The sequence below is a fragment of the Symphalangus syndactylus genome, chromosome 7 (assembly GCF_028878055.3).
Source record: "Symphalangus syndactylus isolate Jambi chromosome 7, NHGRI_mSymSyn1-v2.1_pri, whole genome shotgun sequence".
NCBI lineage: Eukaryota > Metazoa > Chordata > Mammalia > Primates > Hylobatidae > Symphalangus > Symphalangus syndactylus.
The window spans coordinates 40,724,232-40,751,767 of NC_072429.2; the positions used below are offsets into that span (position 1 = coordinate 40,724,232).

At 37.4% G+C, this 27,536-nt stretch overlaps 1 protein-coding gene and 1 pseudogene across 3 annotated transcripts in view; one reads left to right on the forward strand and one right to left on the reverse strand.

The window, feature by feature from the left end:
* Window positions 1-27,266, forward strand: part of LARS1 (leucyl-tRNA synthetase 1) — a 69,007-nt gene extending 41,741 nt beyond the window's left edge. For all 3 annotated transcript variants that reach the window (XM_055285782.2, XM_063642696.1, XM_055285783.2), the window contains 12 exons: window positions 1,095-1,152; window positions 5,086-5,149; window positions 7,683-7,866; window positions 9,652-9,742; window positions 10,597-10,737; window positions 11,615-11,755; window positions 11,955-12,065; window positions 14,204-14,314; window positions 17,031-17,135; window positions 18,311-18,406; window positions 20,715-20,847; window positions 26,866-27,266. In XM_055285782.2, coding sequence (XP_055141757.1) covers window positions 1,095-1,152; window positions 5,086-5,149; window positions 7,683-7,866; window positions 9,652-9,742; window positions 10,597-10,737; window positions 11,615-11,755; window positions 11,955-12,065; window positions 14,204-14,314; window positions 17,031-17,135; window positions 18,311-18,406; window positions 20,715-20,847; window positions 26,866-27,071 — 1,441 coding nt within the window. In that variant the 3' untranslated portion in view covers window positions 27,072-27,266. The remainder of the gene's footprint in view (window positions 1-1,094; window positions 1,153-5,085; window positions 5,150-7,682; window positions 7,867-9,651; window positions 9,743-10,596; window positions 10,738-11,614; window positions 11,756-11,954; window positions 12,066-14,203; window positions 14,315-17,030; window positions 17,136-18,310; window positions 18,407-20,714; window positions 20,848-26,865) is intronic.
* LOC129486215 (large ribosomal subunit protein eL33-like) lies at window positions 2,292-2,991 on the reverse strand (annotated as a pseudogene).
* Window positions 27,267-27,536: the final 270 nt, after the last annotated feature.

A 27,536-nucleotide genomic window follows, 5' to 3' on the forward strand; every position in this document is an offset into this window, starting at 1 on the left:
ATGCCAGGTACTTTTAAAATCACTTTTAATAACTCTTTTTACTACAGCTTTTCGAGGAAGGTCTTTAATATCCATGTCTGTAGGCAGGGAACTGTACTGAGGAATAAAGAGGAACAAATCATAACCCAAAGCTACCCAGCTAATGAAGATAGTACAAGTATGCAAACCCAGAGAGATTGGCTCCACAACTCTTGCTCTCAACCCCCATATGATTTCATTGCTAGAATGAATGAATGACATGTACATAGTTTGAAAATTTAAAGAGTACCTAAAGGCAAAAAGTTAAAAGTGAACTTTCATCCTTGCCTGCACACTACTCTGTTTCCCAAAATTCATCATGATGCTATTGATTTCTTGTGATTTTATATACCAGCATCTGATATCTCTATTTGTTAATGTATACAAAGATACCACATTGTTTACACTGTTCTGTCTTATGTTTTCACATATATATGTGTGTGTATATATATGTGTGTATATATGTGTATATGTGTGTGTGTATATATATGTGTGTATATATATGTGTGTGTGTGTGTATATATACATTTTTTTGAGAAGGAGTCTCGTTTTGTTGCCTAGGCTGGAGTGCAGTGGCGCGATCTTGGCTTACCGCAACCTCTGCCTCCCGGGTTCAAGCAACTGTCTGCCTCAGCCTCCCCAGCAGCTGGGATCACAGGCGCCAGCCACCACACCCGGCTAATATTTGTATTTTTAGTAGCGATGGGGCTTTACCATCCTGGCCAGGCTGGTTTTGAACTCCTGGCCTCGTGATCCACCCGCCTCGGCCTCCCAAAGTGCTGGGATTACAGGCGTGAGCCACTGCGCCCGGCCTTCACATATATTTTTAAGATCTTTTTATATCCATATGTGTAGCCCCACCTAAGTAGTTACATCATTGTATACCTGTATCCTAGTTTATGTAGCCAGTCCTTTGATTTGTTTTCACTTCCTATTACAAAAAGCACTATAGTATATATCCTTGCACTTTTATCTTAGCAAACCTTTATGAGTCTATTAGCTTTTACCTCAAAATTTTAAGCCATAACTATCATCTTTGTTTCTTATTTTCTGTCTTTAAACATTTATCTGTGAAGTGACAAATGGCCTACAGCTGTGAGAGCAAATGGACATCTCCTCCTGAACTCTGAGAAGGTAAGGCTTATTGCATCTTAAAAGTTTAAAATTCTGTGGAAGGCTTTTCAGATTTAGAGTGTTGCACTTTTTTAAAAATATGTATAAGAAATAATGTATCCAGGTGTGGTGCCTCATGCCTGTAATTCCAGAGCTTTGGGAGGCCAAGGTGGGAGGATCATTTGAGGCCAGGAGTTCAAGACCAGCCTGGACAATATAGTGAGACCCCATCTCTACCAAAAAATTAGTAAATAAATAAGAAATAATATGAATTAATCAGAGTTAAAAATCTTCTAATTAGCACATTTAGGACTAAGCATAAATTAATATTTTTTTGAGACAGAGTCTCGCTGTCTCCCAGGCTGGAGTGCAGTGGCGCCATATCGGCTCACTGCAAACTCCGCCCCCTGGGTTCACACCATTCTCCTGCCTCAGCCTCCCAAGTAGCTAGGACTACAGGCAGCCGCCACCACGCCTGGCTAATTTTTTTTTTGTATTTTTAGTAGAGACGGGATTTCACCGTGTTTGCCAGGATGGTCTTGATCTCCTGACCTCATGATCCACCCGCCTCGGCTTCCCAAAGTGTTGGGATTACAGGCATGAGCCACTGCGCCTGGCCTATAAATTAATTTTTATCTTTAAAATTGAGCAAGGGAGTAGATAGTATTAACTGAAGAGAGAGATAGGGAAAAGTTACCTATTTATAACATTTGTATTTAGAGTGGCCAAAGGTGACACAAATTGAAACTGAAGTAAAGAGAGAAAAAGTGAGACAGACAGGGACAAGAATCATAAAGAGCTTAGCATTGTGACCCAGAAGAGTTTTCTTTTCCTTTTTTTTTTTTTTTTTTTTTTGTTGTTGTTGTTGTGGTGACAGAATCTCACTCAGCACAGGCTGGAGTGCAGTGGCATGATCTTGGCTCACTGCAACCTCCATCTCCCAGATTCAAGCGATTCTCTTGCCTCAGCCTCCTGAGTAGCTGGGATTACAGGTGCATGCCACCATGCCTGGCTAATTTTTGTTTTTTTCCATAGAGATGGGGTTTCGCCATGTTGGCCAGGCTGGTCTTGAACTCCTGACCTCAAGTGATCCTCCTGCCTCGGCTTCCCAGAGTGCTGCGATTACAGGCATGAGCCACTGCACTTGGCCCTTTTTTTTTTTTTTTTTTTCCACAAATCCACTTTTATTGACTTTTCATTAGTTTAAATCCTCGAGGGGTACAGCGTCACTCTGATTCTGTGTCCAGTAGCCTTAGCAGGAAGATTGTTTAGGAATTTGGCATGAACCATGCTACTGTTCCCGTGGGCCTGAGTTACCTTTCCCCAGATTACTCTGGTTTTGTTTGGTTTGCTGCCAGGAGTCACCGTCTGGTTCTTTGCTTTGTATACATAGCATATCTCTTGCCCAAATAGAATTCTGTTTCATCTTGAGCATAAACACCTTCAAATTTTTTCTTTTTCTTTCTTTCTTTCTTTTTTTTTTTTTTTGAGACAGAGTCTCGTACTGTTGCCCAGGGTGGTATGCAGTGATGTGATCTCGGCTCGCTGAAACTTCCACCTCCTGGGTTCAAGCGATTCTCCTGCCTCAGCCTCCCGAGTAGCTAGGATTACAGGTGCCTGTCACCACACTCGGCTAGTTTTTTGTATTTTTAGTAGAGACTGGGTTTCAGTATGTTGGCCAGGCTGGTCTCGAACTCCTGAGCTCAAGTGATCCACCCGCCTCGGCTTCCCAAAGTGCTGGGATTACAGATGTGAGCCACCATGCCCAGCTAACACCTTCAATTTTAAGAAGAGCTGTGTGTTCTGGAGACATTGCTCATAGCCAGCAAAAATGGCCTTGGACCACAGCCTTCCAGCCATATTTCCTTTTGGAAGTGCTGCTCCCAGCAGGCCTCCATAGTATCAAAGACGATGGGAAGAGCTATTTTTCTTAGTAAGTTGAGAAAATGGCTTGGTGCTTTTTGTTTTATACTGTGACTGGCCACTAAATTAGTAGAATGATAGAATTTTGGAGTCTGTAAGATTTTTAGGTGTCATGTAATGCTCCTTCCCAAGCAGTATAGTAGTCCTCTCTATGCTTCTGCTGTTACTATCACTACTGTTACTGTTAATAATGTGGGTGATTTTTTTTAAACAGACTGCATAGGACTTTATCTTATTAATCAATATCCTCAATAGGAGGTTATACAAACTTGACAGACCCCTCACTTGCCCCTATGATACTTCTGTGCAAATTAGAGAAGGGCACCCCTCCTTGATTAAAAAAAAGATACAAAATTATTTATTCCTCATTAATAAAAATGGTAACAAATTATATTTGTTACAACCAGTGAATTTTGTTGTAACCAACAGAATAGCAATGACAGTATTAGTTGTCATAAGTGTCTATATGTCATAATGAAAATAGTTGTAGGGGGCTGGGCGCGGTGGCTCATGCCTATAATCCCAGCACTTTGGGAGGCCGAGGTGGGTGGATCACCTGAGGTCAGGAGTTCAAGACCAGCCTGGCCAACGTGGTGAAACTCCATCTCTACTAAAAATACAAAAAATTAGCCGGGCCTGGTCGTGGGCGCCTGTAATCCCAGCTATAGGCTGAGGCAAGAGAATCGCTTGAACCCGAGAGGCAGAGGTTACAGTGAGCCGAGAACGTGCCATTGCACTCAGGCCTTGCGTGACAAAAGTGAAACTCCGTCTCAAAAAAAGAAAAAAAAAGAGAAAATAGTTGTAGCTTTAAACAAACGGCAGATGATGTAAATTGTATTATGTAACATCAGACTTAGCCTGTGCCCTAATATTGAAAGGTAATAAAAAATGTTCCTTTAAGATAATCTATGGCCGGGTGTGGTGGCTCACGCCTGTAATTCCAGCACTTTGGGATGCCAGGGCGGGCAGGTCACGAGGTCAGGAGTTAGAGACCAGCCTGACCAACATGGTGAAACCCCATCTCTACTAACAGTACAAAAATTAGCTGGGCATGATGGCGTGCGCCTGTAATCCCAGCTACTCAGGAGGTTGAGGTAGGGGAATCCCTTGAACCCGGGAGGCAGAGGTTCCAGTGAGCCGAGATTGCGCCACTGCACTCCAGCCTGGGTAACAGAGCAAGACTCTATCTCAAAAAAAAAAAAAAAAAAAAGAAAAATAGGTAATCTATATTAGACTGAAAAACTGCTGTTCAGAAGCACAGGCGGTTTTAATAGATTTTGTTAGCTCAATAAGGAACCTTTGATTATTGAACTCATTTCTTCTTTGTAAGTCAAAGAGGAACAATACATTTATTATTCTTGTTAGAACATGACATTTTCTTTGGCTGTCTGAAAGTTGTTGTACTATCCTGATTTTATTAGAACAAGATATGTATTGCCATGTAGGATAATAGAAAACTGATATAATCATCATTTCCTTTTGATATCAGCATAGTTATACTAATGACATTAGTTTTAAAACAATAAAGATTGCTAGGCTGTGAGTGGTGCCTCTTCCGATGCATTGCCCTAAGGCAGAGCACAACTTGAACAACTGATTTTTGTGACCCTAATGATAGGAGGGTTCCTAAAATCATAACTCCAACCTCATGAGCTGGTCCATTCCATTTCTGAATGATTCTGATTGCCGTAAAGCTCTTTCTTAGGTAACCAGCTGGTGTTCTGGAGTTATAGTGGAATCATTACGTATGTCTAACCCAGACAGTATAGGCTAAATCACGGTGGACTGAGTGTGAGTCTGGAGGTCCTCTCCTAGCTGTGTCACTGATAGCTGAGTAACCTTAACAAGCCACTTTATTGGGCGAAATTCAGTTTTCACCTCTCTAAAATTAGTGTAATATCTTTTCCTTTCCATATTTCGAATTCCTTTTTGTTTTTATCTGGTTATGGCCAACCTAGTTAATTTTATTTGGCTGATTTGGTTTATTTATATTACTGTTATTAATGCTTGATCACTGACTCTCTATTTCAGATGTCAAAATCCACAGGCAACTTCCTCACTTTGACCCAAGCTATTGACAAATTTTCAGCAGATGGTGAGTAAACATTTTCCTTATTGCTGTTCTATAGGGTCCAATTCTCCTCAGATTATAGAAGACATGTTAAAATTGGTGTTTTAATTTTACTTTCTGTTTTGCTTTTAACAAAATTTTAAAATCTTAATGTTTCCTTTGTGGATGAGCAACATAATATTTAATATATAAGAATTGCTGACATGATGTGTTCAGGAACAAATCAAGCTGAAGTTACTTTGAGTCTTCCTTTAATGAACTCAGTATCATTGCTAAGATTCAAGACTTGTTTTGTAGAGATGTTGAGTATGGGCCAAGCGCAGTGGCTCATGCCTGTAATCCCAGCACTTTGGGAGGCCGAGGTGGGTGGATCACCTGAAGTCAGGAGTTCAAGACCAGCCTTGCCAACATGGTGAAATCCTGTCTCAACTAAAAACACACACACACAAAAAAATTAGCTGGGCATGGTGGCGGGTGCCTGTACTCCAGGCTACTTTGGGAGGCTGAGGCAGGAGAATCACTTGAACCCAGGAGGCGGAGGTTGCAGTGGGCCGAGATTGCACCATTGCACTCCAGCTTAGGTAACAAGAGTGAAACTCTGTCTCAAAAAAAAAATGTTGAGTATGAAGGAAGCTTTTCCAAGATATTTCCTCTGTATTTGGTATTCCATTCTTATTAACTGAGACAGAGTCTCGCTCTGTCACCCAGGCTGGAGTACAGTGGCATGATCTTGGCTCACTGCAACCTCCATCTCCGGGGTTCAAGCGATTCTTGTGCTTCAGCCTCTCAAATAGCTGGGATTACAGGCATGTGCCTGCACGCTTGGCTAATTTTTGTATTTTTAGTAGAGACAGGGTTTTGCCATGTTGGCCAGGCTGGTCTCAAACTCTTGGCCTCAAGTGGTCCACCCTCCTTGGCCTTCCAAAGTGCTGGGATTATAGGCATGAGCTGCCATGCCTGGCCTGTATTTGGTATTCCTAAATGTGTCTTGAACCTGGGAACATTGATTTTTTCAGAAAATTGTTTTTTTGTCTGGCCTCAGTCCTATTCATTTTATTATTATTGTGTCAAGAGAAGAAATGCACTATCCTGAAAGAACCATTCATTTCTTATATAATTAGTCATTGGTCATCATGGTACTTCTTTTTATTGGCCATGGCTAACTCAGTTTGTGTTCTCAGTATTTTGATTGGACACCGAAGCCAAAGACGGTACTGTATCCAAATAATATAGTTAGTCTGTTTCTTACAAGATATATAAGCAATTATGAAACCACTTTATGTATATATTAGGATTGAATAAATAAGTAAACAGGTAGATAATGAGAACCTCTGCCTCACAGAGCTCACTATCAGAAAAAGAAGCTATAAATAAGAGAAAATGCTAGAATGAGCCCTATGGGGTCAGATTGGATTTGGTGATAAAAGTATGAGCTCATGATTTTTATTCTGTGTATAGATATATAGATATAAAACTAAACGGCTGGGTGTGGTGGCTCACGCCTGTAATCCCAGCCTTTGGGAGGCCGAGGTGGGCAGATTACCTGAGGTCGGGAGTTTGAGACCAGCCTGACCAACATGGAGAAACCCTGTCTCTATTAAAAGTACAAAATTAGCCAGGTGTACAAAAGTACAAAATTAGCACATTCCTGTAATCCCAGCTACTCAGGAGGCTGAGGCAGGAGAATTGCTTCAATCTGAGAGGCGGAGGTTGCACTGAGCCAAGATCGCGCCATTGCATTCTATCCTGGGCAACAAGAGTGAAACTCCGTCTCAAACAAACAAAAAACATAGATATGTGTATGTATGGGTTAGTATACAAATACGAACTGTTAAATGGAAAAGGCAAAGTGTAGAACCTGAATGCTTTGATTGGACGCCAGTGCTGAAGACAGAAATAACTACATAATGAGTTCTCTCTCTTTTTTTTTTTTTTTTTTTTTTTGTGCAACCATATAGTGTTCCATTGTAGGGATATCCTACAGTTTAATTGATGGACTTTTAGGTTTTTTTTTTTCAGTATTTTAGAATGGAAGATTTTGGTAGTACTGAGAGTGAGAATTGAAAAAGTAAAGTTTTATTAGTGGTAAACTTGTAAGAACCTAGTTTCAAAACTGAGAAAAATTCATATGCATTTGTACACATAAGGCACCAGTGTGTATTCTCATGCATTAAAATGTATTTTGCTACCTCTAAATGAGGCTGGGATGTTGATAAGAAAACCACAATGAAATGTATATCTTTATCCCCAGTTTATCAGTTTCTATCTCTGCCTCATTAAAGATCACTTTATCTCATTAACTCAACATGCCTGAGAAGAAATGCATATTGGTGCTTAGTGGATGCAAATCAATATGGATGGTTCGAATATTTTAACATCACGGTTAGGGATGCTACTTTTTGGTGATTTTAAATTTTGTTGTTGATCCAGGACAGTCCTTTAAAGCATTTGTTAATTTATATATGGGCTTTGCAAGGTACCCAACTGGACACATAGGACACAATTGATACTCAGTAACCATATTTTTAATGCATTGAATTTTTTTTTCTTCTTCCAGGAATGCGTTTGGCTCTGGCTGATGCTGGTGACACTGTAGAAGATGCCAACTTTGTGGAAACCATGGCAGATGCAGGTATTCTCCGTCTGTACACCTGGGTAGAGTGGGTGAAAGAAATGGTTGCCAACTGGGACAGCCTAAGAAGTGGTCCTGCCAACACTTTCAATGATAGAGTTTTTGCCAGGTAATCTGTAGATCCGAATCATTTCGTGTTTTAGAATTACTTAGTCCTGGTGCATTTTTAAGTTTTCTTTTTCTTTTTTTTTTTTTTTTTAAATAAAATAAACTAATGATAATCATAGCTAGTATTCATTGAAGGCTTACTTGTGCCAGGTACTATGCTAAGTATTTTGCGTCCATTATCTGACTTTAACCTCAAAGCAACCTTATATAATACAGATATTATTAGCTCTATTTTATAAATAAACTGAAGCTTAGAACAATTAAGTATTTCCTTAAATGCCTTAAAGCTAGTAGTTGCAAACTTGGGATGTGAACTTGCGCCTGTCTGTCTTGAAAGTCTGTTCTCATAACCATTTTACCATGTTGTCTTGTTTTAGAGTAGGGCAAAATGGTTAAAGGAAAAGTAGATTAAAAGAAAAGGATAAATATCTTAGGAGTCATCCTACGCACTGGTATCATAAAGATGAATGAGACATTATCCTTATTGTCTAGCAAGAGAGACAAACACCCAGTTTCTAAGTACAATAATAGAGATAAGGAGAATTCAGAGATGTCATGTGACTTCTGGGTTTCTTTTTTTTTTCTTTTTTTTCCTGAGACAGAGTCTTGCACTGTCACCCAGGCTGGAGTGCAATGGCACAATCTCGGCTCACTGCAACCTCCGCCGGGTTCAAGCTATTCTTCTGTCCCAGCCTCCCTACTAGCTGGGATTATAGGTGCCTGCCACCAAGTCTGGCTAATTTTTTGTATTTTTAGTAGAGACGGGGTTTCACTATGGTGGCCAGGCTGGTTTCGAACTCATGACCTTGTGATCCACCTGCCTCAGTCCCCCAAAGTGCTGGGATTACAGGCGTGAGCCACTACGCCCGGCCAAATTCTGGGTTTCTTGAAAAATAAACAATGTTTTCAGGGAGAGGAGAAAGTGTGGATACGCCATGGAAAGGGTCTGATATTTATTTGAAGTACATTATCTGGTGGGCAGAGGTAGGAGATGAAACAGGTTGGGGCCAGATTAGGCCAAATTAAGAAGGACCTGGATTGGTATGAGAAAATTTTTTTCTAATATCCAGTATTAGTTATTGTAAATGCAATAATTAAAACCTGGTTATGGCCAGGCACTGTGGCTCATGCCTGTAAACCCGGCACTTTGAAAGGCTGAGGTGGGAGAATTGCTTGAGCCCAGGAGTTTGAGACCAGCCAGGGCACCAAAGTGAGATCCTGTCTCTACAAAAAAACAAACAAACAAAAAATAGCTGTGTGTGGTGGCTTGCGCCTGTAGTCCTAGTACTTGGGAGGCTGAGGTGAGAAGATCCTTTGAGCCTAGGAGTTCGAGGCTACAGTGAGCTGTGATCATACCACTGCATTCTGGCCTAGGTGACAGAGAGAGACCCTGTCTCAAAAAAAAAAAAAACCCAAAACTAGGCTACAACCTTAGTTAAGCTATTTTCATATTGCATTTTGGGCTTTGTAAGAATAAAGTGTCCATCAAGAAGCATCATTTATTATGTCATAAACAGGAGCCCTAAGCAGTGTCAGATGACAGTACTTAAGGATGAATAGACAATAGAGAGACTGCAGTAATTTGTTTTAAGGAATGCAAAGATGTTGTTGTGTTGAGTAGTTTTAAATGTTTCGGACATTGTTCTCATTTTATTGCTTAAATAAGCAGTATTTTAAATTTGTATATTAAAAAGCAGTATTTTAAATTTGCATATGCAGCAGTTTTTTATAGCTATGTATAAGTGCCTTTAAACTCAATAACCTTTTTTCCACCCCTATTCAATAGTGAATTGAATGCAGGAATTATAAAAACAGATCAAAACTATGAAAAGATGATGTTTAAAGAAGCTTTGAAAACAGGGTTTTTTGAGTTTCAGGTAGGCTGTTGATTCTTTTGGTAGCTATAAAACATGTCAATGTGAACATTATATATTTTCCCCCTTTTTCCTTCCTGCTATAGTACAATTACTCGCCTAAAGTGTAGACTGAAAATCCTGCCAGAAAAATTTTAAATTCTTCAATAAATTGTGATTTTAAGTTATTATCTTTGGTATTTTTTCTGTTGTGTCCATTTAATTTAATAATTCTGCTCCTAGTTAAGCTATGAGCATTAATATAAAGGAGATTAAATCTAAAATTCAGCTATACTTTCCAGGAAAACATTTCAAAATTGATAAAAAACAAGGCAAAATTGTAATTAATTGCCATTAGTTTGAGAGCAAGCGTTTTCTAGGTTCTCCACAAGGTGTCAGTATTTCCTCAAGTTTGGCATTTAAAGGGCTTAAAAATGTAGCTTTACGCAATGAGCTATGTAAAATATCACATTGAGATTTATATAACTTGGTTTTCAGAGATGTGGTTAAATAAAGATAAATGGCTGAGCATAGCAATGTGTTGTATTTATAGTCTTTTTTTATATTTAATATCCTATATGCTGCTAAGAGCAGTCACCCTTAATATACAGTTAAAGTTGTTCAACTTTTATGTCTCAGTTACAGACTGTCTGTAAAAAAATTCTTTTTTTGAGAATTATTAGTATAAAACTACCATGTACTTTGGACAAAGATAAATACTTGCAGATTCTTAAAGTAAAACCTTTACAGTAATTTGTTATGGATTTTTAAAAGACTAGAAACTTAAAAATGTATTAAAACCAAGATTCTGAAATTTTTCCCTTTATTTTTATTTTAAAGAAGGTGAGGGAAATGGTAAATAATTTCAAATTTTATAGGCTGCAAAAGATAAGTACCGTGAATTGGCCGTGGAAGGGATGCACAGAGAACTTGTGTTCCGGTTTATTGAAGTTCAGACACTTCTCCTCGCTCCATTCTGTCCACATTTGTGTGAGCACATCTGGACACTCCTGGGAAAGGTACCTTTATGCATTTAAAATGTTTTGATTTTGGCTTCATTAAATAAGTGTTGTGCTAATATTGTTACTTAAGAGAGAAAGTCTGAAAGTGAGTAATTCAAGAGTAATGCTGGATTCAGCATCATAATTATGACAGGTTAAACCAGAGCTATCTCCTATTCAGATGGATATATGTGCCCTTATTTATATACACACAGTGTATACATATTTTTAAAAGGTGAAAATATTGAGAAAGATATAAACAATTGTTATGAGCTGCTTAAAAACAAAGATATAGGTGTATATTTGCGTAAGTATTCTTGTTTTATATAAAACTTCTGGCATACATAGGACTTAATATTCAGGGATATTAGCATTCTTACTATGAATATAAATTCAGTTATTTCTCCCAGGCTTGCAGATAAATAGATTGGCTGGTTAATAACTCCTTTCCAGCCATATTAGCTAGGCTCTTTTGTATTTTTAAATGCATGAACAATACAGAAATGTGCTCATGATCTATATACCAAATAACCATACTTGAATACTGGATGTATTAGCAGGATAAAAACCGAGTGTATGCATAATTTATATAATAATGATTAAATTTAGGCAAATTAGCATTACATAATTTTCTTTGAAAGTGAGCATATGTGTGTGGGTATTAATATGCTTGTACAAATGGATGCTAATTAAGAAGGTAGTGTCAGACTTCACAGCTTGAATTCTAGGGAACATTAGATCAGGGACTGTGCAAGTGTGTTATGTGTAGTCAAGTTTGAACTCTGAGCACACAATTACAGATGGTATCCTTGGTATGAAACTATAATCAAGAACCATAAAATAGTTATATTGCCTAATCTCACTGAAGTTTTTTTTGTTTTTCTTTTTTTAAAAGCCTGACTCAATTATGAATGCTTCATGGCCTGTGGCAGGTCCTGTGGATGAAGTTTTAATACACTCCTCACAGTATCTCATGGAAGTAACACATGACCTTAGACTACGGCTCAAGAACTATATGATGCCAGCTAAAGGGAAGGTAAAGTCTTTTTTTTTTAAAAAAAAAAAAAAAGATTATTCCTTAAAAGTTATTGATCAGATAACATTTAACAGTAATGAAAGTTGAAAAGATTTTCATTAATGGTGAAGACCGTGGTGGTGTATGTTGGGGGAGGGTTCTTCTCATTTTTGGTTTATATAAAAGCTATTGAATGTTTTTCCTTTCTTTTACCATGTAGAAGACTGACAAACAACCCCTGCAGAAGCCCTCACATTGCACCATCTATGTGGCAAAGAACTATCCACCTTGGCAACATACCACCCTGTCTGTTCTGCGTAAACACTTTGAGGTGATGCTCTCAGTAGACTTTTTCCCCCCGATGGTGTTGTATGCTCCCTATGTTGTTTTTGTTTTTAGGATGTTGGCAATGTCTGGAAGAAGAAAGATAGGCAGGTTTGTTTCATTCCCTCTAGGCAGAGAGCATCCTTATGTTATTCTTCGTGGCTCTTAAATGGATGCTGAGGGAAAAGCTGCTGTTTTCCTCTCATTTCCGAAAAATTTATACAAAAATACATTGGATCTAGTTGAATGTAATCAAAAGAATTGGGGGTTTTCATATGTGTAGTTGAAATGATGAAATAAAAGGACAGAGTTTGCCTTTGGAATTTGTTGTAACTTGAGCAGTGGGAGTCATTCATTAAATTTATTCATTCATTATATTCATTCATTAAATTATTTCAATTATTGTTTGGAAAAAAGTGAAGCTTTGTTCTTGAGTACTTTAAATGTTGTTTGGTTTGATAATTACCTATAGAAATGTAGAGCTTGAAGACATTTTTGGCTGTGCCAGGTAATGATATATCCACTTAAAGGAAAAAAAAAAAATCCACTTAAAGGGAACTCAATAACTTAGATCTAAGTTTTCCTGAAAGAAAAAAATCTATTTTTCCTCTGCATTCAAAATGTAGAAACAAAGTATGTTTATGGACTTTGGCTTTTTTGCTTAGGTTATTAAAACAGTTATTGCTAGATGCAGACCACTAAGATGCACTTAAAAAAGAGAGACAAAATACGGATTGTGGTCAAAATGTAAGGAAGAAACATAAAGGAAAAATTCTTAGCTTTGATATTCTAGACCATTATTGGAATTTTGCCTCAACACTTTTCATAGTTAATTAAGAAATGCTAAGAAAAGCTGCTTTTACATTCGTAAAATTTGATAGAGAAGAGCAAATGTTTTTGTATTTCTTGTGAGTCTATTTTTATGGAGAACTACTTCCACCTTTGATTATATATGATAGAAATAGAAGGTGGCCTTTAGAATCTGCTTGCAGATTTTGAATTAAGGTAAATAAAAGATAAAAGCTACTTTGGTTGGCTGAAAAGTGAAACTACCTCAGTGGATTATATATTCATACCAGCAATTTCAAGGAAGCAGTGGAAGAACCCAAATATAATATGTAATGTCTTAGGTATTAAAAAATGCATCACCTCTGTTCTTTTTGAAGTTGTATTTTTACTTAGTATTCATTTGCTAGATAATTGAAAACAGTGGTATCTTTTGGCATTAGCAGCTTTCTTTTAGATTTTTGTATGTTTTCATCCACAAGAATGAGAAGAATGTTCATTTATAATCATGAAGAGTGTTCTTATGTTGAATATGGCACCATTTTGGTGACATAAGGCAAAGGAGTGTTTCCCACCCTTTTTCTTTTTTATGTGTTTCAGAGGAATACATTAACAAGTAGAATATTTTTTTCCCATGTACTTTAGTAAAAGTTAGAATTGAAAATAGATTATTTGAAATTGTATTATATGTTCCTTTTCATTTAGATTCATTCCCAACCCTTCCTTTTACAATAAAGAGAAAACAAGCCGCCCAAAACTTTGAAAAGACCAGTTGCTTTGTTTCTCACTCTATTGAGGGGACCATTAATATTTGTAGAAAGAAATGAATTTAGATTCATTTAAAGCACACTTGGATTGTACTCATTAGTGATATATGATATGGACATTTATTTTTGAGTAGATAGAAATGATTCTGTTTTTAACAGGTCAATAGCTAGGGATTCTTTTCAGAATTGTGGTAACAGTTTCTTCCAAGTGTCCAAAAGCAGACATTATATAAACTTATATGATAGTTGTGTAATTTTTTATTTTAATATGACTAATGAAATGCTTTTAGAAATTTGAAAACAAGTTTTTATGAGACCATTTAGTTTCTGAACAGGAGAAATATTCAACACAAATCACTTCTTTTTCTCTTCTAAACTAAAAAGTATGTGTCGTCAATTTATAGAGAATAGGAGAGTTCCTTCTGCATTGTTCATTCAACTTTCACTTCCCCATGATGCTAGGGCTGAACACTTTTCTGCTGTTCTCTAAGGGTTGATAGAGGCCACCATTCTATGCCTGGTCACATCTACTATTCTGCCTTATTCTTGAGACTTTTTTTTCTACATTACTCTCCCTTCTTCCTTTTTTTAGGCCAATAACGGAAAACTGCCTGACAACAAAGTCATTGCTAGTGAACTAGGCAGTATGCCAGAACTGAAGAAATACATGAAGAAAGTCATGCCATTTGTTGCCATGATTAAGGTAAGCTGTGGACCTTATGCAGCTGTGACCACATGAGCAATGGTTAGATGGGACAATAGAAGGATGGGGAAAAGCCTTGGACATAGTCTTCTGCCAGAAATCTGCTAAAATAGCACTTTTCAGTCAATGGCTGTGAGAAATGATCTATCAGATTTTGGGTTTACTTGTGGAATTGCTGAGTATGTGAAAAATATTATTGTGGAAGAAAAATTAGTTTAGAGTTGCTGCACTGAACTATTCCCTTCATAGTCTACCTTCCCTTCTTTCAAGTTTGGGAAAGAAACGTACTCTTTTGGCTTACATTAGGCTTATAGAGGCTTGAATTTCCTAGACCCTATTCCTGGAACCAGGATTCAATATTTGTATAGGTATAGCTTAACAGGGTAAACGTTGGTTATAGTGTTCAGACCAGGGTGTCTCAGCATAGCTCTGTTGGTATTTTGGGCTAGATAGTTCTTGTGGGGCACTTTCTTGTGCACTGGAAGATGTGTAACGGCGTCCCTGGCTTCTACTCATTAGAAGCCAGTAGAACTACCTTTCCCACTAGTTATGACAATGAAAAATATCTCCAGACATTGCCAAATGTCCGCTGGGGGCAGAATCACCTTCCACTTCTTTTTTTTTTTTTTTTTTTTTTTTTTTGAGACGGAGTCTCGCTCTTTCACCCAGGCTGGAGTGCAGTGGCGCGATCTCGGCTCACTGCAAGCTCCGCCTCCCGGGTTCACGCCATTCTCCTGCCTCAGCCTCTCCGAGTAGCTGGGACTACAGGCGCCCGCCACCACGCCCGGCTAATTTTTTGTATTTTTAGTAGAGACGGGGTTTCACCGTGGTCTCGATCTCCTGACCTCGCGATCCGTCCGCCTCGGCCTCCCAAAGTGCTGGGATTACAAGCGTGAGCCACCGCGCCCGGCCACCTTCCACTTCTTACCATTGAGAATTATTGGGTTAGACCCTTAGTTTTCTTCATATACACAGCTGATGTATTATTGGATTTCTTGACAAAAAGAAACTGAAAGAAGCCTTATATTGCTTAAGATCTCAGGCTATGGGGCCAGGAAAATCTGGTTGAAATTCTGTGTATCGGTCACTCCTTAGTTTTGAGACCTTGGACAAATCACTTAAATTTTCTGGGCCACAGGATTTTTCATCCATAAAATGAGGATACTGTAGAACCTAACTTTTTAGGAGTGCTGTGAGGAGTAAGTAAAGTAGTGTACCTAACACACTTAAGTAGCACCAGTCAAGAAGTAGGCTCAGTAAATGTTGTTTAAAAATGCAAATTAGTATCTTTCAGCCTACTAAGCATATCGTGGTTATTCTTGTACTGTCCTTTAATTCTTGTGTCTTCTTGGCTGCAGATGCCTGATGGAGACCAGACCTCTTAACTTCTCCAATAGTATAATAGATTGGTATTCTTGGAAAAGGTTTTTCATTCTCTTAGACCAAAGTCATTATTTGATCCCCAGGGTATTTTGAGTTTCAGAAGTAATTTAGAATCCTGTGTTGACCTCCATCAATCAAGTTGTAATATAAGTGCTGGTATGTTCATAGTTCATTGGTTCCCCAGTGGCTAGTGTCATTGGTCATAATGCCAAATCACTGTCAACACGTGGATCCAACAAAATATTCCATTGGTGGTTGCAAAGGCAATTAATTTTGATGACATGTTTTAAGAGAATCCAGGGAAACCTATTTGAAGAGTAGTTACGTGTATATGTGTATATATATATACATATATATATATATATATATATATACATATATATATATATATATATGTATAGTGTGTGTGTGTGTATAAAATGATAATTAGATTCAAGAGTTGGCTTCTTTAGGATCTCATTTAAATTTGAAGAACCAGCATCAGACCGTTTGAGTGGTAATATATTTTTAAAATTATGTTGGTGATTTGCCAGGCAAATTAGTGGTTTTGCAAACTTTGGAAGGGATTAATAAATCTGCGAATAAGAAAATGACTTTCTAGCACTTTCATGAGAAAAAGAAAGAGAACTTGCATAGTAAGCTAAAACAGTGAGTAGCAGGAATAATGTCAGGTCATTTTCATTAAGTATAACATGTTCTAGGTAGTTATATCTGCATATGTACTTGGATCTCTAGGATTCTATTTTGCACAGCAGATATCGACTATCCAAGAAAATTAAGAATAAGAAATTATTTTTTACATGCCATGTTTGAGTACTCATGTAGTATGAGTTTTTTTTCTTTAAACTGTGCAGAAATATCTTTGGGGATTTTTTGTTTGGATATTATTAATTCACTATTCTCTGAAACAGCTTTAAGAAGGTGGTATCTCAGAAAATTAAAATTTTGTTTTTTTTTTTGGGTAACTTAAAGGGATATTTTCATACATTTGGTTGATTCCCTGTAAAGTGAATTCTTTGGGCTTGCATGTTAAGTCAGTCTAAATAAACAATCATAAAACCATATTTATTTTATAAATCTGAAAACCTGTGCCTTCCCATCTTTTCAGTGCTGCCATAATCTTATAATACTTTAAATGATAATTATTTGGAGCTAGTAAATTTCATTAACAAGCAAATGTAGGTAAAGGAAATCATGAGCCCGAGGCATTTCCTTTAACTCCTGAAATCTGAAGATTTTATCAATTGAGAGAAGAATGATTACTTTGGAGGAAGTATGTTTTCCAACATATTCTTACCGTGATTTTGTTTTTCCATACCATTTTGGCTATTAGGAAAATCTGGAGAAGATGGGGCCTCGTATTCTGGATTTGCAATTAGAATTTGATGAAAAGGCTGTGCTTATGGAGAATATAGTCTACCTGACTAATTCCCTTGAGGTAAGAGGGCCAGGGATTGTAATAACTAGTTAACTGTAGTTAAACCATAATCCAGCTCTTTTATTTTATAATAAACCTTTTTGTAAATTTCATCTTCTGTGTTTAGTATCTTTGTTAAATATGTCAGTCAAAAATATTTTTGGAGAGAAGAAAAATGGGTGAGTATAAAAGTTATGGAGTACTCTGAATTGGTGCCTTTTTTTCCGCCTCCCTTTTGATTTGCAGAATTGGATTAATTATAATCTTTGGTTCATGATGTATTATGATTGTTCCATATCTTGCTGTGTGTTTTTTTCTCCCAATTTATAATAAAATGAACATCCATGAATTTTCTACCCAATCCAGGAAGTAGAACAGTACCAATAGCTTTTACATATCTGTGACTTTCTCCCCATCCAATCTTTGTGCCCCAGTCACAACTTTATATATAGATTGTAAATAAGCTGGTTTCAGACAACTTAGGCAAAAGGAAAAGTCATGTGCTCTAGAAAACTATTAGAGCACTCAAAAAGTGGTCCTAGTAATAATGAAGACACTCAAGTAAAAAAAATGTAGGTTTGGAATTTAAGTAAAATTGTTTTGTGAAGAGATGGAAGAAAGTTGTTTCTAATTAAGGATTTTATTTTAAATGAGTTAATGAAATTAATAAACATTAAATGACATCCATTTTATGTATATCTAAATGTTCATATATATTCATGTAGGTCAAGAAACTTCTTGGATCTTTTCACTTGGACCATGCAGACACACCTTGTGTTTAGGGTCATCTTATATTCAGACACATGCACTGTGCTATATTTCTGAGCTTTTCTTCCATTTATTTAAGTGGACGCCTTTTATTCTCAAATGATAAATTTCTGAACTTCTATTTGTCTTAAGTGGAAGCCTCTTATGCTGATTTTCATTTTGTTTTATATGGCAGATAGATGCCAGATTTCATTATAGAAAATGATAAACATGACTATATAAATAACAATACTATGAGACATCCAAAATGAATGTTAAATAACTGATTACAGATTTCATTTAATATTTATATGGAAAATAATAAAATTGCACAGACCATTTCATGTTAACTGGAGAACCTAGTTTTGTTCTTGGTGAAATGAGGTGATGATTAATTTGAATCACATTAAGTGATACTAATAACTTCCATTTTTTTCCCCTCTGTTTAGCTAGAACACATAGAAGTCAAGTTTGCCTCTGAAGCAGAAGATAAAATCAGGGAAGACTGCTGTCCTGGGAAACCACTTAATGTTTTTAGAATAGAAGTAAGTTGAAGGAATCTCACTGAATCATTGCATTTTAAAACCAGAAGAGACCTAGAGATCATTACATCTAAACCCACATTTAAAAAATAGAACAAAGTAAGGTCCAGAGAAATTAAGTGGTTGGTCTGTTGTAGACCCCATAGATTGTTAGAAATGGGGATGTACCTGAAATATCCTAATTCCTTGGTCAGTGCAATACTTACTTTTTCCTCACTTTACTATTATAGGAACTATCAGATGTTATTTGTGGGTCTTAAAAATAAAAAGTATGATTTTCAAAATCTAGTTTTTATTTAAAAATACTGGAAATGTAGGACCTTTTTAGACAGTTAAAAGGAGCTTTTAAACCTCAGATGAGTCTTGGTTTGATTGTTATTCAAGGATGTTTTGTTTTTAGTATAAACTGGATTGATGCATCATCTTAAGTTATGCTGGAATAGCTTTTTTTAATCTCTTAGTTTTTGGCCATTATTGGTGAAGACAAAAAGGTTTTGGAGATTCTGGTTGTTTTTTTTTTTTTTTTTTTTTTTAAATTTAAGTTCTGGGATACACGTGCAGAACGTGCAGGTTTGTTACATAGGTATACACGTGCCATGGTGGATTGCTGCACCCGTCTGCCTGTCATCTACATTAGGTATTTCTCTTAACGCTGTCCCTCCCGTTGCCCACCCCACCCCGACAGGCCCTGGTGTGTGATATTCTCCTCCCTATGTCCATGTGTTCTCATTGTTCATCTCCCACTTGTGAATGAGAACATGCAGTGTTTGGTTTTCTGTTCCTGTGTTAGTTTGTGGAGAATGATGATTTCCAGCTTTATCCATGTCCCTACAAAGGACATAAACTCATCATTTTTTATGGCTACATAGTATTCCATGCTGTATATGTGCCACATTTTCTTTATCCAGTCTGTCATTGATGAGCATTTGGGTTGGTTCCAAGTCTTCGCTCTTGTGGCCCATGCTGTAATAAACATACGTGTGCATGTATCTTTATAGTAGAGTGGTTTATAATCCTTTGGGTATATACCCAATAATGGGATTGCTGGGTCAGATGGTATTTATGGATCTAGATCCTTGAGGAAGGAGATTCTGTTTTTTTTTTTTTTTTTGAGACGGAGTCTCGCTCTTTCACCCAGGCTGGAGTGCAGTGGCACAATCTCGGCTCACTGCAGGCTCCGCCCCCCGGGGTTCACACCATTCTCCTGCCTCAGCCTCCCGCGTACCTGGGACTACAGGCGCCCGCCACCTTGCCCGGCTAATTTTTTGTATTTTTAGTAGAGACGGGGTTTCACCGTGTTAGCCAGGATGGTCTCAATCTCCTGACCTCGTGATCCGCCCGCCTCGGCCTCCCAAAGTGCTGGGATTACAGGCTTGAGCCACCACGCCCGGCCGAAGATTCTGTTTTTTTAGTCTCAAAGAATCCATTCAGATTGGCAGCATTTGGCAAAGTCCAGGGGACTGCAATTGGGAGAGTCTATAAACTGCCCTCCTTGTCTTGATAAGCAGAAGACTTAGATATGTTTTTTTTACTTTTGCCACATTTGAAAACCCAGCAAACAGAAAAGGCCTATTTTGAAGGAATAAGGAAATCGTGATCATGGATACCTCCTGAATTTAGCATCATGTAAGGAATATGCTCATTGCATTAAGATGTGGTAGCTTTTAATAGTTCAGTCATTTGAGCCGTGGAGATAGGTATATGAAAATGTTCCTTATACAAGTATATTTATTTCAAGCCATTTTCAAGTATTCTATTAAGATACTATGTATTTAAGTCTTTCACAAGACTCATTTGACTTTTTTCCACTTAAAAATAGTAAACAGGGTTCTGGACTATGTAGCTTCTATAAGTACAACATAGATTTATGTTTAATCCTGACCTTGCCACTTACTAGCTGTGTGACCTTGTGCTGATTTTTAATCTTTCTGGTTCTCAGCTTCTCTTTTGTGAAAAAGAGTACAAAAGAACTACTTCAGGGATATAGAACTAACGTCGATAAAGTACTTAGTACAATGCCTAATACATAGTAGAGATTCAGTGAATGACGGTGGTTGTGGAAGAGAAAATGTAGTTATTGTTAGTGTCCATCACTGGTGTTGATATATGTAGTTGTAGTCATCTTTACCTAGGCATTTAGTTATAAGCATGAGCTTGTACAGCTTTTCTTTCATATTTGAGTACTCCTTAGTCATGATTTTAAAATACCAGAATTAGATCCGTCTTTCATTGGGCATTGAAAACGTAGCAGAGATTCCTCCTCCCTCAGCAGTATTCAAGTTAAACAATCATTTTCTTGTTGTTTTCCTAGCCTGGTGTGTCCGTTTCTCTAGTGAATCCCCAGCCATCCAATGGCCACTTCTCAACCAAAATTGAAATCAGGCAAGGAGATAACTGTGATTCCATAATCAGGCGTTTAATGAAAATGAACCGAGGAATTAAAGGTAAGTTGTTCCCCAAAACTCCTATTTGTCAGTAGCTTGTAGATTTGGTGAGTTCTAAGCAGAAAGGAAAAAGAAAAGAAACCGGCTTGCTTATGGACAGCTGTGTATTATTATAGAAAAAGTATTGGGTTCAGAATCAAGAAAACTATTCTTTTTGGGACTCTGTGGCTAGGTAGCTTAGTGGCTTTGCCATGTCACTTAAGGTCAAAACTGATTTTTCGTTTACTAATGTGAGGACAATAGAGGGATTAGATAGTTTTCCATCTTTCTAGCTCTAAAATTGTAATGAGTGATTTCTGTCTCTCAGAGATATTCAGAATCAAGGAACACATACCCTTAATATTCTAAACTAACCTGTCCAGCAGGTCTGTTCCTTGAGAAGGAAGAGAAACAGAGTAAAAGTTATTGTGTGTCTTCCATGTATTAACCATTTAATCCTTTTACAATTCTATAATGTAGAGGGTATTCTTATTATTTCCCTTTTGTAGATGGTGAACTGGAGGCTAAAAAGGCTAAGTAACTTGCAAAGTTTGTTTAGCTAGTAAACTCTAGATCTGGAATTCAAACAGGTCTGTTTGACTCCAAAGCTCATATTCTTTCTTCTAAACAATGTGCCTCCAGGTAAAATATGTCAGTAATCTTAACTTATTATCAAGAATAAGTCTGCATCTTTTGTGATTAGATTCAATGTAATAATTTATGGCTTTTCTTTTCATCATCCAGCCAGGTCCTATGGTGAGCAGAGTGTGAAGGGAGATAGTGTGTCTCTCTTATTTTTCTTCTGAGCTATGAAAACAAATTAATGTTGTGATTCTCTATTTTGTATTATCTGTCTTTTTTCTTTTTGATAGCAATCAAAAGTTGATTGGCCACTTTGGATCACTACAAAAATTTTCTAAAAAGATTTGTAAATCCCTGACAATAACCTGATTTATGGAACTATATTAGGGTAGTAACATGAATTAAAATAGGAGACTTGAAATAGCTCTTTGGAATTCATTCTGTCATTTATTTTGTGTTCTCTTGAAGTTGTTTCCCTTCTGTGGACACTTATTGAGACACTACTATATGTAGTGTTTGTAGAGACAACTGTGTATGTAGAGACTCCTTTGTATGTACTGGGGCTTTGGGGAGTCTGCAGAGTGCTGTTCATTAGGAGCTGCATCTAGTAAAGGAGTAGAGAACTAAGCTATTGAAGTGTATGATAATGTAAGGAGAAATTGCTGAGTATAGTAAGAAAGGTACAGGTAAAATGTGTAGCACAGAGGAACGAGAGATTATTTCCACTTGCAGCACTCAGGGACTAATTTATGGAGAAAATACTGTTTGGATGGGGCCTTGAACATTATACCCATAAAGGTAAGGGTAAAGGGTATACTAGGAGGGAAATACCAGTTGCTTTTGTTTCCCTGTGTACAGAGCATCAGCAGCAACAGTATACTAGGGTTAGGGATGTTGTTGTTTATAGACGTGTTTTTTAATTGTGGTAAAATATACCTAACATAACATTTACTATTTTAGTCATTTTTATGTGTACAGTTCAGGAGGCTTGAATACATTCACATTGTTGTGAAACCATCAGCACCATCCATCTCTACAACTTTGTCATCATCCCAAATTGAAACCCTATACCCATTAAATAATAACTCCCATTCTCCTTCCCTCCAGTCCCTGGTGATCACTGCTCTACTTTCTTTTTTTTCTTTTAAGTTTTATTTTTGACACATAAGTATACATATTTATGAGTACAGTGTGAGGTTTGGTACATATTTGCAATGTGTAATTATCAAATTAGGATAATTAACATATTCATCACCTCAAACATTTATCATTTCTTTGTGGCGAGAACATTCAAACAGCTCCTCTTATAGCTATTTTGAAATGTAGCATATATTATTATGAACTGTAGTCATCTACTGTGTAATGGAACAGTATGACTTATTCCTCCCATTTAATTATAACTTTGTACCTGTTGACCAACCTCCTTCCAGTTCCGTCTCTTCCATCCTTCCCAGCCTCTGATAACCGTGATTCTACTCTCTACTTCAATGAGATCAACTTTTTTAGATTCCACATGTGAGTGAGATCATGTGATATTTGTCATTCTGTGCCTGTCTTATTTCACTTAATATAACGTCTTCCAGCCTCATCCATGTTGTCACAAATGACAGGACTTCATTCTTTTTTTATGTCTGTATAATATTTCACTGTATACCACATTTTCTCTTTTCATTCATCCGTTGATGGACACTTAGGTTGATTGCATATCTTGGCTATTGTGAATAGTGCTGCAATAAACATGGGAGTACAGATATCTCTTCAACATACTGATTTCATTTCTTCATTTCTTACTGGATATATGTCCAGTAGTGGGATTGCTCGATCATATTGTAGTTCTATTTTTAATACTTTGAGGAACCTCCATACTGTTTTTTATAGTGGCTATACAAATTTACATTTGCACCACACTGTTCTACTTCCTACCTCTATGTATCTGACTGTTCTCAGTACCTCATATAATTGGAATCACACAACGTTTTTCCTTTTGTGTCTAGCTTATTTCACTTAGCAAAATATCTTCAAGTTTCATCATGTTGTTATATGCATTTATTATGTCCTCTCAGTGAACTAGGTACCGTGGAATGATAGCTTCATCCTCAGAACTTATAGGTCACAAGAAGCAGAAAGAGCATGATAGTGGCTTTTAAAGAAAATAAATATTTGTGTGGACCCACTGGATAGGATTATATTTATTATTTTGAGATAGAGTCTCCCTCTGTCACCCAGGCTGGAGTGCAGTGGCACAATCTCAGCTCACTGCAACCTCCATCTCCTAGATACAAGCAATTCTCATGCCTCAGCCTCCTGAGTAGCTGAGATTATAGGCATGAGCCACCACACCTGGCTAATTTTTCTATTTTTAGTAGAGACAGGGCTTTGCCAACTTGGCCAGGCTAGTCTTGAGCTCCTGGCCTCAAGTGATCTGCCTGTCTCGGCCTCCCAAAGTGCTGGGATCACAGGCATGAGACACCAGCCCTGCCTGGATAGGATTATTATGATGTTATAGCACATGAAAGGATGTATTTCTATATTGAAAATTGTATTATATTATGTTAAATCTACCTCTGTTTTAAATGTACTCAAATGTAGCACTGACTAGGTTCTGCAGAATTGTACTGAAATGTATTTCCTATTTCTTGTCTTTTCTCATAGAGCCTTTGGCATAATTCTTATCTCCTTTGTCATACTAGCTGTGAAAAATATTATCTAAAGTGTCTTAAGTTTGATGTTAGTAGCTGTTGTAAATTTTAGAAAATAGAAACATTAGAGAGAGTTTGAAATTGCTATTCCTGTAAGTATCTGCAGAGGAGATCTAACCTTGATACTTTACCAAAAGCCCTCGGGATGCCTTGATATCTAAAAGGCCTGAGTATATTGAGTGTATGAGATGGAGGAGGTGTTAAATTCAGTAACGTAGTTATTCTGTTTGCTGCAATAGACAGCAAATTGTCCAATTAGTGCCAGTTGTACTGTGGGTAATTATGATCTGGGTCCGGGAGGAACTGAACTAAAACTATCATTTCATTCCACAAAGGCCACTGAGTAAACTATTTGATGATAATGAATTTGAATCACTCACAACCCATGCCATATATGAACTAATAACTTGGAAGTGAAAGCCTTCATTTCTCATTATCGGTCCCTAGGGACTTACAATCTCTCATCTTTTCTCTAAGAGCCTTAAATCTTATGTAGTTGCAGACTTAAATTTCAACAGTTTCAATGATAAGAGAAGTCTGGGATAAAAGACAGTTAAACCACTAAGAAAGCTCTACGAATCTATGGACAGTAATGAACTACATGGTGAAACATCAAAGCAAATATGTTTTGTCACTTAGAAGCCTGATTGAGTATTAAGGTTTCTTTGAACTAGTTTGATTCAGAATTGCTTGGAATGATGAGGGAGGTCTGTTTTAGACAGAGAGAAAGAGCGTGTGTGTATGAGAGAGAGAGGCAGAGGCAGATCCGCAGTAAAAGGCATTATGCATAAAATCTGCTGGCAGAACTTGTCACTGCATCTATAGCAAAATATTTGGTACCACTGATGTGTAAGTTGAATTGCAATAGCTGTTAAAATTAATTGTATTCTTCCCCAAAATAAGATCGTGGCTGTCATGAAGATTGCGCCTGCTCTCTTCCCATTTTAATTTTCAGGGCTTGTACTGTGTCTGGGAATAGATTGTATGGTCCCTACAAAAACTCTCCAAAGACTCTTAGACAGGGTTTGCTTTTGTGGTAGTCGCAGGTAATTGTTCTATAAGCCCCTTCTCTAAACTTGCAGTCCTTCGGTCTTTGTTTCCCAAAGAGAACAGAATGCATGGATAACTTGTATTCTTGGCATAGCCGCCAGCTGCATTAACGTCTTCTTTTATCTCTTATCCCTCTTATGCTAAGCTTTGTACTCTCAAGTCAACATGAGGGAGTGTAACTCAGGTGTGTTTCAGAAAGAGGTGGGAAGTAATTCAGAAAATATCTTCTATTTCTATGGATCAGGTTAAGCATAACTAGCCATGCTACACTTAGAATGAGATATAAACCCAGAATCAGCATTTGTAGTTATTTCTGGTGTTTTTCTGCCATATGAAATAAAACCATTTGATGTTGGGAAGTCTCAGAATTGCTGAAATAAATATACTTCTTTTGGGCTCAGTTGTTGGCAGGATTGTTGAATTATAAAGGGACAGGTGCTTTTTTTTTTTTTTTGTCAGGTGCTATTTTTTTAGCTTGCATAAGAGCAGATTAGGAAAATCTCAAGCAGGGTGGGTATTAGAGCTCATCCTAAAGCTTAAAATTCTGAAAGCTTAAATTTCTGTCCTTTCTCTGCCTTGTCCCCGCTCTCCTTGTCTCATCAACTTGTTAATACAAATACTTTCATCTTTTGAGCAAATGAGAAACTGGTAATGCCATTTCTTAGAGTAGTCATTATTTATCCAAAAGTATCTCCGAGAAAAGCTACAATTCTTGCAGGTTTAGTGTAGTCCAGGGAGCTTAAGGGATAAGTTTTAGATTTTTCGATATTCTGTACAATGGTTAATTGAAGCATATAAAAATGATTTTGAGAGACCATATAGGATAATGCTAAAAAATACACACAATTCTTTCTCTCTCTTAGTTTATAATTCCAGGAGATGTCAGAATCGCTGACACTTTGATATGGGTAAAAGCTGAAAGGGGATGAAGATTTGCTATATTTTAGCTTTGCTCCTGAGATTTTTTTTTTTTTGCAACAGAATTTTGCTCTGTCGCCAGGCTGGAGTGCAGTGGCGCGATCTTGGCTCACTGCAACCTCTGCCTCCTGGGTTCAAGCGATTCCACTGCCTCAGCCTCCCGACTAGCTGGGACTACAGGCATGCACCACCATGCCCAGCTAATTTTTTGTATTTTAGTAGAGACGGGGTTTCACCATGTTGGCTAGGATGGTCTCTATCTCCTGACCTTGTGATCTGCTCACCTCAGCCTCCCAAAGTGCTGGGATTAAAGGCATGAGCCACCATGCCCGGCCACTGCTTTTTTTGTTTGTTTTTTTTTTTTTGAGATAGAGTCTCACTTTGTTGCCCAGGCTGTTGTGCAATGGTGCGATCTTGGCTCACTGCAACCTCTGCCTTCCAGGTTCAAGCGATTTTCCTGTCTCAGCCTCTTGAGTAGCTGGGATCACAGGTGCCCACCACCAGGCCCAGCTAATTTTTTTGTGTTTTTAGTAGAGCTGGCGTTTCGCCATGTTGGTCAGGCTAGTCTCGAACTCCTGTCCTCAAGTGATTCACCCACCTCAGCCTTCCAAAGTGCTGGGATTACGGGTGTGAGCCACCACACCCAGTGTGGCTTTTATTTAATAATCTGAAGAAAATATTTTTGTTTAGATAAAACAACCAGCATGTTTAAAACGTGAGTTCTCAGACTGCTTCCAGGGTTTGAGTGACTGTAATTAAATGCTTATATTGATAATTTATTTTGTTGTAGACCTTTCCAAAGTGAAACTGATGAGATTTGATGATCCACTGTTGGGGCCTCGACGAGTTCCTGTCCTGGGAAAAGAGCACATCGAGAAGACCCCCATTTCTGAGCATGCTGTTTTCAATGTGGACCTCATGAGCAAGAAAATTGATCTGACTGAGAATGGGATAAGGGTGGATATTGGCGATACAATAATCTATCTGGTTCATTAAACTCGCGCACATTGGAGATTTATCCTGGTTTCTTAGGAATGCTACTACTCTGATTGTGTCTACTGATTGGCTATCAGAACCTTAGGCTGGACCTAAATAGATTGACTTCATTTCTAACCATCCAATTCTGCATGTAATCATAATTTTATCAATTCATCTTTGATTCCTGGACCTAATAAATGTTTTTTCCCCTTCTTTGGCTGTCTAAGAGAAATGGTTTTTGCCAAACTCTTTTTAAAAAACAAATTGTTGCTATTTCCTAGAAGTTTCTAGTTTTTAAGATGAACGTAAAAGTGTCAGTATGCTTCTTTTCTGAGGTGTATTTTATACTTTATACTTTTATGAAGACTGATGTGTACCTAACAGCTTTTTATAGTATATTCATTTATGGAGTTAGCTGTATTTTTTTAAAAAAAGAAAAATAGTAACTTAGCAGCTTTTTTTTTTTAAATGAAGAGAACTTCA